Here is a 17,727-nt window from a genome sequence, read left to right as displayed (position 1 = left end):
TGACATGAGAACAGCTTTGGAAATAACTGCCACTTGGTTGTACTTGCCCTGTGCAAACCATATTGTTTATTTGGAAGAAGTGATCGATCTTGTTATATCACATTCTTAAAAAGAAATAGTCCTTTGCTTATTGTAAATTTTGCTGATTTTAACAGAAGAGTTGAAAAAAGATTATAAAGACATGAATATGAAAATTCAGAAACAAAAGAACTGATCAAATTGGGCACAGATTGATCAAACCCAAGGCAATAAGCTACCATAGCTTTAAGTATTAAATATGGATTTCTATTATGAGTTATTTTGTGCTGAGATTGTTAACTAGGTGCAAATTAGCAGGACATATTGTTCCATAATTGCTGAACAGCTTCACTTAGAGCCAAGATCCTAGCATTCATACTGGCCCATCATATAGGAAACTTCTCAACAAAAGTAATAATTTGTACTTAGATGGGAATCGAGGTTAATGGCCTGCCCTCTGCCTCTACTCATTAAACATTGAGTCTACCAAAGCTATCAATATGATATGGGACTTTGAGTGTCTGTGAACATCATTGACATTCACGTGCCTTCAGTTATATTCAGTAGAAACAGCGTAGCTTTTTGAACAAAATTCAAAGTTTCTTAAATTTAACATCTAAAAACACTTTCATAAGAACCAACTAAAATCATTAAAACTAACTTAAACATTAATTAAGAACAACTAATTTTTTCTTAAATACCCAAGTCTTTATCTGCCTTGATAATTTTAATACAAACGACAATGCGCCTAATGGAATTGAACATTTCCAAGTTCACTTCACTTGCTCTTAAAGCTAGCAGCTAAAGAAACATTAAATGTAGTGATGTGGTGCAAGTCCTATAGGCGAAAGGCCAGTATGTGGTCAACTGCATCATCCAATCCACCTCTGCACAATTGGACAAAGTGGCTTCTTGAATAGAAAATGTGAAAGAAGTACTAGTCAAGTAACAGGTTTTTTTTTTTTTAAAGGCTGTTAATTGCAATTCTTAATCATTTTGCATAGGGATTTTTTTTAATTAATATGGAATGCAGCCTTGGTAAAGGAAGCACTAAAATAAAATTATATAATTTAGACCAAAAAGGAACTAAGTTGGACCCCCATCTGTATTGTGTTGGTTGCCTAAGCTAAATGGGCATTTGGGACACTGTTCTGATTTTAGCAGTACTGGACTAATAAGGCAAGCACTCAGCCAAAGAGCCCTTCACTGATTGCTGTTTATTGACCCCTGGTAGATAGTGTGAATGTATGGAGTGTAGGGATGACTGGATTGCACTTTGCTTTGAATTATCATGATCCTGTTGGTCTTCACTGCTTGGGTACAACTTTAACAAGACAGAAAGGTAGTGCTGGTGAAACTTTGTAGCATCAAAGCTTGAGTCATTGACAGAGACAGATGGAAAAGGGGAGATTATTGCTGTTCCTAAGGCACATTGAGTCCAGCATGGGAGGAAAATAAAGATTGAATCTGAAGCAAAAGATGTTACCATGTATGAAAATCCAACTTGCAGCAAATGGAGAGTTTATGTTAACACTTCATGTCAGAAATAAAGTTGTTACATAATATTATATAGGTTTGAGCCAGTAATCTGGCATTTATGGTGTTTCAACTGCTATAAGTAGTCAATAAAATAAAATATGCAGATAGATGGTTGAATATAATTAAGTTACAAATTCCAGTTCCTTCAAGATGTTTTAATCAGATTTAAAGTTAAATGTTGCAATTTGCGTTTGTGCACTGGGATTGCATTGTAGAACAGTAATACAGGTACTAGGAACCATATGTAGCCTTACTCCCCTTCATTTCAAATCAATTGTTCTGCGTTTATTGTCCCTGTTCTTCAGTTTGTGGCTTTCTCATCTCCAGAGCATAAACATAACAGTGATGCACTGATTTTCCCTGGTTTTCTTCCCTCCCAAGAAAAATGATAAGCAAATTCAAGTAAGGAATACTATCAAGAAGGCAGTACTCCAGGAAGTATATTTCAGCTAAATAATTAGATTATTCCAACATTTATAGGACAAGTTTTGTTTTTCCTGTTTAGACCTGCAGTCAATCATCCTTTGTTGTAGCATTCCTATTGTCTGTGAGCAACACATTGACAGACAAAACAAATACATTAGCTTTGGTTGTCCAAAAGTTGTTCTAATCATTTTTAAAGCTTTGATGTTGGTTATGAAGCAAACATGATGGCCAAAATGTACACGGCAAGATTTTAATGACCAAATGGTCTGTTTTCTGGTGGAGCTGGCAAAGGGATAAATTTGTCCAAGGCACTGGCCGAATACATTTCTGTCCAAATAGTGCAATGTCTTTTTCACTTCCCTCTGACATGGCAGATCAGCTTCAGTTTAAAGTGTCATCTAAAAGATGCAGCCCGCAGTGAATTTCCGTCAACATTTTATTCTGAAATCCTGCCCTTTCAGTTGGCAATGCAAAGTGGGGAGAACATAACCCAGTATTTGCCGTTTTTACGGTCATTACACATAAAGGAGAAGTTTTTTTAATGGCCATTTTCTTTCTCTTTTTGAGACTTAGTTCAAGGGGTACAAGAGACGTCCATGTCCCATTTACCAACAAAAAAATAAGCCTGCTGAGCTGACTTTTGATGACTCCAAAATGTAGTTAAATCGTGCGTGTTAAATTTTTTTTTTGCTCTTGCAAAGCTTAGATTACTTCTACTCATTTAAGTAAATGATACCAGTCGAGCATTTTCTCTTTAAGTCACCACGGTTAATAAACAATGTTTTTAGGTCAGTTATTGTTAAGAGTTACTCGGCCATGAACATTGCCTCAGGCTTAAGCTCAAAAGGGCATTTCATACTGAACCAACAAGGCACTTTCAAATGTGTTACACTGACCATTCAATAGCTTAATGGAGCTCAGCAATTTTTAGTTTTGTGCTGTGAATCTACGCCCAAAACAAAAAGCTGGACAGAACACTAATCCAAGTTCCAGAAGTGAAAGACCGGTCGGTGTCTGAACCACGGCCTATTTCAGAAAAGATTGCTTCTTCAAGATCTAAAATCTGCACTGGTCAAAGAGATTGATGTGATTTGAGGTTTACTGGGTATTTGGATATTCAATCTATTGTAGGTAGGCCTTCAAAAAAGGGATGTTGTCTCCTGGTTCATGCCAATCCTCAGATAAACCATTGTTTTTAGTTTTACCAATACTTAATGGCAATGCTTATCACCTCTATTCAATATTGTACATGCTTTCACCATGTTTCTTTTGCCTGATGCAGGAAAGTCAGAATAATTGGCTCATTCTTTCTTTTATTTTATTTCCCCCCCCCATTTCTTCCACCCATATATTTATCCAAGGGGTCACTTTCATCACACACACCCATCTCCCATTTACTTTATTAATCCAGCAATACAAAGGAATTCTGAGGGAAAATAAAAGGTCAGACTGCCTCACCATTCCACTGTTGCAGGACAGATGTACACTGCTTGCAAGATGTCTTGCGGCCAAATCCCTGTTGTGAAGCCAGTAGCAATACACACCCTTAGTATGGCACAGCCATGGTTATGCCATTTTGTCCAAAAATAAAGAAATCGCATTTTCTCTCCTAACAGAAACAGTGAGAGCAATGACGCATGTGATTAACCAAGGAATGGCCATGTACTGGGGGACATCGCGTTGGAGTGCGATGGAAATCATGGTAAGTTTAAGCTTCAGAACACTTCAGAAGTTTTTAAGAAGCAATTATGCCGCCTGTTCATTAATGACCTTCGCTTCTGACCCTACTTCGGCTTTAATAGTTTCCTGTATTGTAGGATCCAGCCCTTCACCTGGAATTCAGTTCTGAAATTGTCTCTTCAGGGTGCTTCTTTATTCTGAACTCATCTATACCGTTTTATATTTAGACACAATGCTTTACTTGAATAGATGTTAAGAAGCTATTCCCTGTAGCTGGAAGGTCATGATCTTTAGGTCTGAATCTCAGAATAGGCACACAGTCAATCAAGAGTGAGATGAGGATAAATGTCTTTGCTCGGAAGGTTGTAAATCTTTGGAATTCTCTTCTCCAGAAGGTTTGGTCATTGAGTGCTTTCAAAGCAATGATTGATAGGTTTTGAATACCGAGGGAATTAGGAATTGAGCAGGAAAGTGGAGTTTAAGTCGAGGAACAGTCATGATCTTATTGAATCGTGAATCAGGCCTGAGAGCCCCTATGACCTACAACTCTATTACTGTGTTCATTACCTCTCCTCCAGCCAACTTCTTCCTCTGAAACTTCATTAGCAGGGAATGAGAAGGTTGATTAGGAATCTGGAGACTTCACTTCAATTTCATCTCCAGCTCTCGGGCCCTAACCATACATTCAACCTCCTTTGGTACTGAAGCATAAACTCACATTTGTACTTCAGTGTGAATCCAGACCATGGTGCAAATTTGATATTCCATCAGCATAGTTTAAAACATTTAGTTTATTGATTCCCTGAAACAGAGCACTGAGTATGCAATCCGTTTCATCTTGCTGTAATAAATAGGTAACCACAGCACATTGCTGACTGCTGAGATTTGCACCATGAACCATCTCATAACCAATCAGTATATTGTAATCTTCTCCAAATCCTGCTGAAAATATCAATATTATTGAACCAGATCTTGCTGGCTCGGTGCCTCTGTGTGGAATCATCACTCATGGCCCCTTATCTGCACTTGCCTTGTCTAGGTGGGGAAAGTCTCTGATGCCCCCTAATCCTCCAGAGTCCATTGTGTGCCCTCAGTGGTGAGAAGCTGTGAAACCGGTCATAAAGTTTAAAATATTTTAAACGTTCTTGAGATTTGATGACATTTAAAAACAATTTAAAATCTAGGTGATATTTGAATGTAAACAGTTTTCACATGTCCTTGTATTTTATCACAGTAGTCTGGGTTTACTTTAAGTGAATGCTGATGAACGCAGTGAACAGAAATTGCTGAGAAATAACATGGCAAATGCAACCTTTGAAAGTATTTTTGATGAAGGACCCTCTTCCAAGATGAGTTACAGAGTCGTCTCTTTTATTACTCTGTCATATGTTCACTGTCTCTGTCCTGCAGGAGGCTTACTCAGTGGCTCGTCAATTTAACCTCATCCCCCCAATATGTGAACAAGCTGAATATCATCTCTTCCAAAGAGAGAAAGTTGAAGTGCAGCTTCCAGAGCTCTTCCATAAGATCGGTAAATATTTTTTGGCGGATACATTTTCGCAACAAACTCTTGCTTCCAATTGTGCCTTTCCCTTGCCCAGTTTTGCATCCATTCCTATATGGCATACGTCCAGCTATAGTTAATGATTTGAGGCACCTCGTTCGACTACTCGGGACACCAAAGAATGTGTTTTGATGGCTAGTTTGAATTTTAATAATTTCTGAATAGTTTGTCGAGTGGAAATGGCAAGAGTGAAAGCCTCACTGATGCCCTTGTTTTGAATCTGCCTAAGATTATTGGATGGCTACTATCCTTAGCAGTAACATTATCTTTGGTGTATTACTGGAAAACTGTGAATTTTAGTGTATCTAACCCTTTTGTTCTTGCCACATTCCTTCTTGAAGGTGTTGGTGCAATGACTTGGTCTCCTTTGGCATGTGGCATTATTTCTGGAAAGTATGATGCAGGTGTTCCTCCTTACTCTCGAGCTTCTTTAAAGGTACAGTAAGTGTAAGAACAAATATTGCTTGGTTCCAGGGTACACAAAATTGCTGGAGGAACTCAGCGGGTGCAGCAGCATCTATGGAGTGTATTTTTGTCATCCAGAGGGTAAGGCCAATTTCAGCATTATACCCTGGCTGGAACATTCAGGTCGGATATTCAAGTGTCTATATTTAATTTATTTTGCTATGCTATTTTAAAACTTGCATTTTTTTAACCAATAAAAGAGCTTTTCATATGACATTTAAAGATATTTAAAATCAAAATGGAAATTAATGTAAATGAATTTATGGAAGTGGAATCATCTAAGTTACACGTAGTTTGCTTTCTGCTATAATGGACTTCAATGAACTGATTGTAATACAGAGGAGAATTCATTTTGGGGCCATTACTCTCCTCATGTACAATATAGCTACCTCACTGATTTATCCAACAGTTGTACAACTATAAAGTTCTGATATGGAATGAATTGCCTCACCAGCTCCAGCTGCCAGGTCTCTTTGGAGCACAAACCTGAGCTAAATTATTATGTATTCACAGGGTTACCAATGGTTAAAGGATAAGATTCTGACCGAGGAAGGCAGGCGGCAGCAAGGGAAACTAAAAGAACTCCAGGGCATTGCAGAGCGACTGAGTTGCACCCTTCCTCAGTTAGCAATAGGTAAGGATTTAAATTTCATTGCTGAACAAAAAATGCATTGGAATTCCAACTGTCTGACACCTTTTTACTGTAAGTACTGTGATGTACCACATTTTGTTACACCTTTTATCCGTTTGGATTAGGAAATGCGGGCACTGGAGTTCCACCACTTAGATTAACAGTTAGAACATTAGGCATAGCGTGCTCTCGTTCCCAATCTGTTCTATTATCAGGTGAGGTTCCTCATTGGAACACTGAATCGGAACAAATCTTATCAGGCAAAATGATTTTTAGATATGTTTCATGTCAGTCATGATAGAAGAACTTATATGGTTCCTTTACTTGCAAGATGTTTGGTTACAATCAAACTGAAAAAGAGATGCTCTCCTCACTGAGTTGGAAGAGCTCAATCTCGAAGTTTAATTTCCCTGCCTCTCCAAGTCTTTCTTCTCATCAATACAACGACACCAATCAACAAGTGTCACGAGAAGGCGAGAGACCAAACATTGCTGCTTCTAGGTGATCACTTGAGCTCTGGAGCAGTTATCTTCACCATTGCAAAGATAATGGGTTCAAAGCAACACCAAAAGAGTCTTACATCTAAGCTTTTTTTTAAATCAAAACACTTACTTAACAAAGGAAACCAGTCTTATCATTGAGGTAAATGATTGAAAGGAATGTCTTTAAATTCCTTCAGAAACCTCCAGTGATGATGTGATGCATTTAAAGTGTTTCTCTTTGGTACTAGACAGTAATGATCGGAGAAAGGCTTCGCATTTTAGTCTCCAGAGATCTGCAGCCAGCATTTTCTGTTTCTCTGTTTGCAGCTATCAATGTTGGATCAATACTTTGCAATTATGCAAACTGTTTAGGAAAAAGATTCAAACGGATGGAACAGCAAGAAATAATAGCCTGGAACTTCCATTTTAATCCCCATTCTTGGCTACGATTACCACGGAAGGCTCAGATTCTACAGTGGCGTGGGACTGAGGCAGCAGTGGCATCATCTGCCCTACAAATACTAGCTGTGTCTGTGCTGCCTCTTAATGCTGTTTGTGGAGTTCGCAGGGGAAGCTGGAACATCCAGAAGCTTACTCATTTTCAGTGGAAATGCAGGTTTTTACAACTGAGAATTTAAAAGCAATCTGGGGCCTTTTTGAGAGGGGTATTTGTGGATCTGGAACCTAATCTTTCTCTCTTTACCCTCACAGGAAAATGCTGGCTGGCTGGCTAAGCAAAGCACATTTGCAGAACTTGATCTGATAAACTTTGCTGATGTGTATTTCTTTACTCAGCAAAAGAAATAAGGCTTTATATTCGGTTTAGCTTTTTTATCTAGTGTGCATTAACTTTGTGGGAACAAATAAAGTTAAGTCCTCCTAATCAGAGAATTATGTTGTACCATTGACCATAACTCAAATCTTGCATACATTATTCATAATTTAGTCTTCTTGTTCTTCTTGCAGCCTGGTGTTTAAGAAATGAAGGTGTTAGTTCTGTCCTGGTAGGAGCTTCTAACACTGAACAACTTTTGGAAAACATTGGAGCAATACAGGTCAGTATTGATACTTGAACGAAGCAACTATTGCTGACCTCATTACACACTGTGGCCGTTATATGTACTTTAAACCATTTGCTTTTGGCTGATCACTAAGGTCGTCAATTTCTGTAAGTAAAACCCCATAACTATCGTTATTGAAAATATCCACAAATTTGAAGATGTAGATTGATCGCAATGAGATATACTTGCAGTACACACATGTTTGTCTATTATTTGTCATTAAATAATATTATATCGTTCAGTTATTTGAAGGCCAAATTAGTTTAATGGTTCCAAGTCGACTACTCCAATCTTGGAGTAGTCTCAGTTGTATCTTTCTATCTCAATAAATATCACAAAATATGCCATAAGATACAACTGAGTTTGGGCAAAATATTACCTTGCAACATTCTGTATGTCTGATAGATATTGTGAAATGGAACTCAGAAATGATGGGAGGATTATATAAAACTACAATTCAAAGGCAATGAATTTACTGAGTATTCTTATTTCCATCATGAACATACAATAGTGATATGGGACACCAGGTCCTACTACGGTAAACTCACGAGCTACTACAGTATGACGTGTTAAAAAGTATCAAATTTCTACATCCTGAGTATTTTACTCGTGGACATTTTTCAACATGTTGAAAAATCTTCACGAGTTACCACGTTTCCCCGAGTACCTGCTGTTAGCGCTAAGAGACGTCCCGAGCTCCGACGTACCTGCTACGTTCATTCTATGTGCTCATCACGAATTTTGATTTTTTTAAAACTCGGGAGAGCTCTTGGGTGAACTCGCACAGTGGGACAGGGCTTTTAAAGGACTGTAGCCCAGAGAAGCTTATGACAAGCTGGTAGAATCAGTAATACTGACATAAATCTGACATTTTCTTCCATCTTTATTCATTCACCATTACAAAGACGGTGGAGTTTGAGCTATTATCTCTGGCTCATTAATAAGGCGGATGCATCTCCTTAATTAGGCAATTAAACTATTTCAATGTGTAGCTAATATTGCAAAGAAACATAGTGGCATATTAGCATACAGCAAGCTCCCACAGACACATGTAATAATGATCCGTTCATTTGTTTAAATAATGTTGACTGAAACCTGAATATTGACCAAAATGTATTTACTGTTATTATTTTATTAAGTATTGGTCAGATGATTCTCCTGCTCTCTGAAATTGTGGCACAGGATCTTTACTATCCAGCTAGGGAAGGGGGCTTCAATGTAACATCTAAAGCTGGCACCATGAACAGTCTGCCTTTGGCCTGCAGTTGAACATCAACTGAGATTTCTGTGCTCATGTTTCTGCAGTGCAACTTGAGCCAACAACCTTCTGACAGAGGTCAAAGAGTTGCCAGATATTTCATGTCAACCTGACGTTTATATCCCATAGATAGACACAAAAAGCTGGAGTAACTCAGCGGGACAGGCAGCACCTCTGGGGAGAAGGAGGAATACCCTACCCCTGGTTTACTATTCTACAATGCTATACTAACCTGAAAATCTTCCCCAATATCATTATTCTTAATCTGCACCAAGTTTGCATAGAAAGCAGTTTCACTGTGACCACAGGGCTCTGGTATAAACTAAAATACATTATGGATATCCTTTCTCTCCAACAGGTTCTTCCAAAGTTATCCTCATCAATTGTTCATGAGATCGATAGTATCCTGGGAAACAAGCCATACAGCAAAAAGGATTATCGATCCTAATAAGGAATTGCAATTATTCTGGACTGTTATCATTTCAAAAGCAAACTTCTTTGCCTGCTCAAGCTATAACTGAATTTAATATCAGTACGCTTCTGATGAAGGAATTAAACTTCAAGTTCCTGATGCAACAGAAAAGGATCAAAAAGGAAAAAAAAAAGAGCCACAAACCAGTGCAGGCAAGGCATAGCTGGTTCCGTGGACTGCCTGTTACCTTTGCTAATTTTTTTATTTTATTTTTTCCTGGAATTCCAAAATGTCACAGATTTGATTGGTTTGCCGTGATGCCATAACTTTTCTGCACTCATTATTTTAAAGAGCTACTGCTGGATATCGCGTTTGGTTGATCAAGAATATAATCTATGGCACTCTGCTGGAAACTGCCTAGAGCAGGTTTGACTGTAATCTAACTGCTTCATAGGATACCAATTCAACAAGGATTGCCCAACCCCCCAAAATAAGTGCTGTGGGGTTCCAAAGCTGCACACTTCTGTGTATGTTATATACATCCAATTGGCCCTAGGCTCAGAGACTTCTCGGAAGGCATCTTTGATGCCTACACCTATTAACTGCTGGAGATGTTCATTTGAAGAAATAGAATAAACTTATACTGTAACATAATCTTATGGCACAATGGAATATTGTGGCCAGGCAACCGGCTGTATATATGCAACGATAACAATGTGATCATTATTGCAAGAATCAGAATTTAGTTCAACCTGTCAAAAACGTGTAGGACTGTAGATATAAAAAAATAAGCAGTGGCTCTTGACTGAACTATGCATGAATCTATTATAATCAGGATCCGTGTGAATGTATATGCTGCTGACTATGTAAATGCTATCACTCCATGGGCTGTTTTGACAAAATCATACAATAAAGATATTGGATAGATTGGGAATTGAACATTTAAAGAACTATTGAACTTCTATATCAGAGAATTGAATCTTCCCCTGCTCATACCTAGTTTTGTTCCATGCTGAACAATCAGGCCCTTTCACCCGGAGCCAAACACAATGCTGCAGTCGAGCGATGACACGTAACGTCAAGGTTCATTTTACTCGGGTGTCTTCAATGTTCTTAAAACCTGGCGATGGGGGGAGGGGTGACTTCACCTCACATCTCAGCCAACATTCCTCCCTTGCCTAATAAACGAACACAAACATTACCCGATCATTTACCCTGTGGTGTTTGGGGACTGTTCCTCCATGTTTAAAAATAATTGTCTTATTTTCCGACAATAAACCACATACCGGTAGTTCTGTCCTTCAAAGTGAATTGTCAGCAACCAAATGATGTAATTGCACTTCAGAAATGAATATCTTAGCCCTGTTCCTCTTTTGCTCCCAGAGATTTGATGAGACCATAAGAGGACTAATTGGGGAATAATGGATAAAATACACTTTGCCCAATCCAACATTGCAACTACCATTTTGACCCTGGCATTGCAGATCCACCGAATCATGGTCCAGAATAATTGCGTATTCTTAGTTTAAATCTTTTTATTTGAATTTTGAATTTAACAGCAATTTGCATACATACAATGATAACAGACAGTGATAATCAGGACATAATTGTACAACAGTATGTAAACGACCCTCAAAACCCTTACCCACCCTCGCCAACCGGGAACAAACAACACTCACATACGTACACATCCACACAAATACGATAAAAAAAATAAAAATGTAAATTAAAAAAAATAAAATAAAAAAAATAAAATAAAAAATAAATAAAAATAAAAATAAAAAATAAATAAATAAATTGTGGGGAGGGAGGGGGGGCGGGGAGAGGTTGAGGGGATAGCAGCTGCAATAAGACAGAGCTGTGATAGAGGACACTCAGTCCTCTTCCGAGTCCGGAAACAAGTTAAGAGAGTTAACAAGTTCCAGGAAAGGGTTCCATGTATCTAGGAATGTCTTGGTAGAGCCTTTGAGAGAGAACCTAAGTTTTTCAAGCTTTAAGTTGTAGAGCACCTCCTTGATCCAGCGGGCGTGTGTCGGGGGACAGGTAAGTCTCCAGTTAAGCAAAATCAGTCTCCGGGCTAACAGGGTTGTAAAAGCCAGGACCCGCCTCAACGCAACAGAGAGGTTGGTGTTGGGGGGAATACCAAAAATAGCTGACAGTGGGTTTGGAGGAATAGTCTGGCCATAGGCTCTGCTTAGCACGTCGAAAGCACTCCTCCAAAAGGTTGCTAGCTTAGGGCAAGACCAAAACATATGACTATGGTTGGCAGGGGATTGATTGCATCTGTTGCAGGTGTCTTTAACAGCGGGGTATATTCTAGATAATCTTGCGTTTGTGTAGTGGACTTTGTGAAGGACTTTGCATTGGATTAGGCCATGACGGGCACATATGGAGGAAGAATGGATCAAATCCAAGGCAGAGTCCCATTGCTGGTCTGTTAGTTTCATATTCAGCTCGCCCTCCCACGCAGCTTTTAATGAGGTATGAGGTTTCAATATAACCGACCCTAACAAGTTGTACAAAAAAGAGATGCATTTCTTCCGGTTGGGATCTAGAGCTAGGATGGAATCGGTCAGGGTTTCAGGGGTACGATTTGGGAAATGGAATATCTTCTTCACAAAATTCCTAATCTGGAAAAAACGAAAAAGGTGGGAGTTTGGGAGGCTATAGTTGTACGAAAGCTCCGCAAAAGATGAAAAAATACCATCCTTGTATAGGTTTTTGATACTACTGATGCCATTACTATGCCAGGTTTTGAATGCGGAGTCTGTACTTGAAGGATTAAAGATGTGATTTTTAAGCAGTGGGGTCAAGATGGAAGGGCCTTGTAAACCAAAGTTTTTCCTAAATTGACTCCATATCTTGAGCGAGAGGGACGCAATTGGGCCTGCACCCGCAGATGTTATAGAAAGGGGGAGTTGAGAGCATAGGACAGACCACAACGGGAGATGTGAACTCGCCTTTTCCATGTGTACCCAGGTCGGTAGGTGGTCGCAATCATCATTCATCCAGTACAGGATTTTTTGCAAGTTAGCAGCCCAGTAGTATCGCCTAAAGTCAGGAAGTGCCAAACCGCCGTCACTCTTAGGAGACTGTAGTAGCGTCTTTCGAATTCTGGCCGGTTTGCTACCCCATAAAAATTTAGATATTCTCCTTTCTAATTTATCAAAAAAAGATTTAGTGATAAATATAGGAACATGCTGGAAAAGGTACAGGAATTTGGGTAGGACGACCATCTTGACCAGATTTATCCGGGCCGCGAGGGATAACGGTAAGACTGACCAGCGGTCAAAGTCTCTTTCAGCTTTCTCAACCAGGGGCAGGAAGTTTGTGCGGAACATATCAAATATAGGTATTGTGATAAAAACGCCGAGGTAGCGAAATCCTTCCTCCGCCCATTTGAATGAGGTTAAAGAGCGAGGGAGCTGCTTAGCCAATGAGTTAATCGGTAATAATTCACTTTTTTGGTAGTTAAGTTTATAACCAGAGTACACCCCAAACCGTTCTAAAATATTCATAATCACAGGGAGAGAGCTGACTGGATTCGAGATGTACAGGAGCAGGTCATCCGTATACAATGAGACTTTATGAATTGTGTCAAACCGTGTAATGCCTTTAAAGCCCTTCTCTGAGCGTAACCAGACCGCCAAGGGTTCTATCGCGACAGCAAACAGAAGTGGTGATAACGGGCAACCCTGCCTGGTACCTCTCCGAAGGGGGAAGTGGGGCAACAGTGTGTCGTTTGTTTGTACTGAGGCCACCGGGGACGAGTATAATAGACTGACCCAATGAATGAAACTATTGCCGAGGCCAAACCTGTCCATCGCCTCGTATAGGTACTTCCACTCGACCCTGTCGAAAGCTTTTTCGGCGTCGAGGGAGACCACTATCTCCGGGGTCTCACTACTTGGTGAATGGATGATGTTAAGGAGACGCCTAGTATTGTGGGAGGACTGTCGGCCTGGCATAAACCCTGTTTGATCTAATGAGATAATAAAGGGCATCACTTGTTGAAGACGGAGCGCAAGAACTTTAGAGAGGATTTTGAGGTCCACATTCAAGAGTGAAATTGGTCTATAGCTACTACAAAGCAGAGGATCTTTCTCCTTTTTAAGAATTAGGGAGATAGTAGCCAACGACAAGGTGGGCGGTAGGCGACGATGTAAAAACGCCTCATTGTACATATCTCTCAGGACTGGTGCGAGGAGAGCAGAGAAAGCTTTGTAATATTCTACAGTGAAGCCGTCAGGGCCGGGCGACTTTCCGCTTTGCAGCGATGTGATGGCTGCTTGGACCTCAGTGACAGTTATGGGACCACCCAATACTTTCGTGGCTTCATCGTCAATTCGGGGAAACGTCATACTACGGAACATGTCATCTGCAGTGGGAGGACAATCGGAAGCGTATAGCTCAGCGTAAAATTTAGCAAATGCTTCATTAATTCTAAGAGGATCGGTATGAATCTCCCCTAAGCTGGATCTAATGGCTGGAATTAGCCGTGAAGTCGCCTCGGTTCTGGCCTGATGGGCCAAAAGCTTCCCAGCTTTATCCCCAGATTCAAAAAAGTGTTGCCTAGATTTAAGCAGTCGTAACTTGGCTTTATTGGTAGACATGAGGTCAAAGTCTATTTGTAACCTAAAGCGTTCTTTATAAAAATTAGGGTCTGGATCAGATGCGTATTTATCATCAATGTCCTTTATTTTTCGTAACAGGTCTGCCATTTGGGACGTCTCGGCTCTTTTCAGGTTGGAGACAAAAGAGATAAGTTGGCCCCTAATATAAGCTTTTGAAGCTTCCCAGAGTATACCTCTTGCTATGTCCGGCGAGTCATTCAGCTCAAAATATTGCTTGTAGTGAGCCTCTGCTAGTAATGAGGAGTTGAACCTCCACTGTTTAAAGGGGTTAGTTCGTTTACGAAAGTGAAGATCGAGGGAAGTCGCAGCGTGATCTGATATCACGATACTATGATACTCGCTGGATTTGATTTTGGAGAGCAGTCTGTTATCTAAGAGGAAGAAGTCTATACGGGTATAGGTACGGTGCACGTGGGAAAAAAATGAAAATAATTTAGTCGTGGGAAATGTATGTCTCCATGGGTCAGTGAGCCCAAGTTGTTTGGTAAAAGCATGCAAAGTCCTACCTGATTTAGTTAAAGTGGAGGCTTTGTTCGAAGATCTGTCTAGTATAGGGTCTTGGACCAGATTAAAATCTCCACCTGTATTGCGTATTCTTTAACATTGCAATATTTTTGCAGTTAGATAACCATCTCTAAAACAATCAATCTCTAACAAAGTTCTATTTTTTTTACTCTTCGCATGTCCTCCTCGTGCCCTGTCCCTGTCCCTGTCCCTGTCCCTGTCCCTGTCCCTGTCCCTGTCCCTGTCCCTGTCCCTGTCCCTTCCCCTTCAAACCTGAAGCATTTAACCCTTGTAGTAATATGGACTCAAAGCTTGATTCAATACAAGGTCATTTGGCTCCACCTGCCTACACTGGCTCCTCATTAAATTTGTTTAATTTACATCATGGACAGCTACTGTTTTCCCGTTCCATGTTTTTATCCAATTCTGTCTGGAATATTACAATTTGATCTCCTGCCAACCATCCCAGTTGGAGACCTCATGCCACCTTTGGCCAGTAACTTTAAATCTGAGCCTCCTGTTGCTGACCCTTCTGCCACAGGAAAAGCTTTGGTCATGCTATTGAAGCTGTTCGCGTGCAACTTTAAAAGTGGGCCAAAGTCAAGATTTAGGTCGGCATGGGAATTGGTGGGTGAAGAGTTTTATTCTGAAATTTAGTTTAATTTAGAACATCAATTTCTGGTACGGTATTAATTAGTAATCAGACCGCCTGCTAATTGCTGTTAAGTTAATCAGATAGTCAGCTGTAAATGGTTGCCTGATAAAGGTAGTAATTACTCTCAGCTGGGATTCAGTCAGTACTTGAGTGAGTGTAGAGGTCTCAAGTATAAAGGTTAGGTAGACAAAAATGCTGGAGAAACTCAGCGGGTGATGCAGCATCTATGTAGCGAAGGAAATAGGCGACGTTTCGGGTCGATTATGTTGATTTGCGCAGTGTGCAATTTTCCCCTTAGTGCTAATGGCAACATGTGAATTGGGTTCAGAAGAAAGGAGCTGGTGCAGTATGCCTCAAACACTAAAGGTTCATTGAAGCTTTAGGCAGTAAGTATTGAAATTTTGTCCATTTTCTTTCATGCTTAGTCTTTTAGAAAAAAAAACATGCAGTACCCTGAAAGTTAGTTATGTACCATGAGTTTATATAATGGTAAAACTCTTAATTGTTTGAAAATATTAACCAAAGTTTTATGGTGATGTTTTGTAACTGTAACATGCAGAGGTTTGTGGAAACAACAGATTCCTAGCAATCACATCTGCAGTAAGCTGCATAATGTAGGATGAAGTCTGAGCTTTAGCCATCAGAGAATTGAAGGGACAGGAGTTATCTGGACATTTTAATTCAGGAATTTGATTCCCAACTGTTTAGGTAGTGGCCTCTATTTCGGCAGTATTCTTGATTAGTAAGGTTGTCAAAGGTTACGGGGAAAAGGCAGGAGAATGGGGTTGAGAGGGAAAAATAGATTCACCATGATCGAATGGCAGAGCAGATTCAAAGGGTTGAATGGCCTAATTCTGCTCCTATGTCTTATGGACCTGTATTCATGGATACAAATATGACAATTAATTGGGGACAGGGATGTAGCAATGTGAAAGTCTCTATTTAATAGCTTTAATGTATTTAATCCCTTTATTGATGTATGGAGAAGATAAGAAACTCCAGCATAAAAGACGAAAGGAGTTACTGAAAGGGAATATAGTGGTGATAGGGAACTATTTAATCGGGAGGATAGATACTGTTGTAATTGCAATGAAGAACCCTGAAGGATCCTTGTGCCAGTGTTAAGAATGCTGGAGAAGAACGGGTTCTTGGGTGGATTTCAGTTGCCATAGTCCACGGCTAATGTGGGTCTAGGACTGAGATTATGCCAAGGGTCTTTGAGGCGATTCAGACCCAATTAAAGTGCAAAGCCTTGAGTTATAACTTTGATAAGAACCCGAACCCCACACACGTTAATGTTTCTGCTGACTGGACAGCACACAACCAAAGCCTTTCACTGTACACGTGACAATAAACTAAACGGAACTGTTGGAGATCAGAGGATGAAATGCATAACTCCAGAAATGTCATGGGAGGATTGCCACATGGGACTTTGGCACCAATATTGGGGGAAGTGGGATGAAGGAAAAAGGTGTTATTCCTTTGGAATGTGCTCATGGTATACCAATGCCCTGTGGAGTCGGATACTTAGGGCTGAAGATGGGGCTTTCAGTGAGTGGTGTGGAGGGAGAATGAGGAAATGGGTTTTGGATTTAAAGGAATGAGGCTAAAGTAATAATTTGGGTAATGAGTAGTTAGGAAGGGATGATGCATTAAACAGCGAGCAAAGGAAGTGGAATGTGAAGTCTTCTCAAATTTGCTTGGCTGTAAAAAACAATTTGTTTCCATCTTGTGTCTCCTACACAACAGTGTTCACATGCCAATATCTTAACCGCAGGGTGCACCTGACTCAATCTCAGTGCAGACTGATGTCAAGCCTTGCGGAGACTGTTGTCAATGCTGCACCTGCCCTCCAGCCAATTTACAGTAGAGTGTAACTAATCCACAGGATAAATGGGACACTGTTCAACCACTCCAGAACTAAGCAGTCCCACAGGAACTAGGCTGACGTCACTGCAGCCTTGTTCCTGTGGGAAGAAAGAATTAATGAAGGAATGAAACCTTATAATGAAGTTAGCTGTATGACTTTAATAATTTGATTTGACAGCTATAATCTGCAACATCTTGGGGATGGTTTCATGGAATAATTCATAATGGGAAGAATCAGGGTAAAGTTAAATCTCATTGGAAGGAAACCTCTTGAAGAAGTGTGACCAGAGCAAGTGGAATTTTATATACAGCTCAAGACGTTGTGATAGAATTGTGTGTGCAGTTTTAGTATCTAACTGTGGCATTAGCGCTTCAATTTAAGGTAATTAGGTCGGCAAAGGGGATGCATAGTTTAAGAATGGGATTTAGAAACTAGATGAAAGGATTCTGCCAGTAGATAAACCATGCAAACATTTTGAAGAAATATTTTGAAACTCAACAAATGTGCATTCCATTGAGAAATAAAATG

The 17,727-nt window shown here is 39.9% G+C and overlaps 1 protein-coding gene across 14 annotated transcripts in view; it reads left to right on the top strand.

The window, feature by feature from the left end:
- The window catches only part of kcnab2 (potassium voltage-gated channel subfamily A regulatory beta subunit 2), a 128,074-nt gene extending 117,599 nt beyond the window's left edge, over window positions 1–10,475 (top strand). For all 14 annotated transcript variants that reach the window (XM_033048177.1, XM_033048171.1, XM_033048168.1 and 11 more), the window contains 6 exons: window positions 3,600–3,685; window positions 5,074–5,194; window positions 5,569–5,663; window positions 6,206–6,326; window positions 7,772–7,860; window positions 9,483–10,475. In XM_033048177.1, the coding sequence (XP_032904068.1) occupies window positions 3,600–3,685; window positions 5,074–5,194; window positions 5,569–5,663; window positions 6,206–6,326; window positions 7,772–7,860; window positions 9,483–9,572 (602 nt within the window). In that variant the 3' untranslated portion in view covers window positions 9,573–10,475. The remainder of the gene's footprint in view (window positions 1–3,599; window positions 3,686–5,073; window positions 5,195–5,568; window positions 5,664–6,205; window positions 6,327–7,771; window positions 7,861–9,482) is intronic.
- The last annotated feature ends 7,252 nt before the right edge of the window (window positions 10,476–17,727 follow it).

The sequence above is a fragment of the Amblyraja radiata genome, chromosome 31 (genome assembly GCF_010909765.2).
Source record: "Amblyraja radiata isolate CabotCenter1 chromosome 31, sAmbRad1.1.pri, whole genome shotgun sequence".
Taxonomy (NCBI): domain Eukaryota; kingdom Metazoa; phylum Chordata; class Chondrichthyes; order Rajiformes; family Rajidae; genus Amblyraja; species Amblyraja radiata.
Note: the sequence above shows the minus strand (reverse complement) of the source record. Positions and strands in the feature narration are given on the sequence as shown.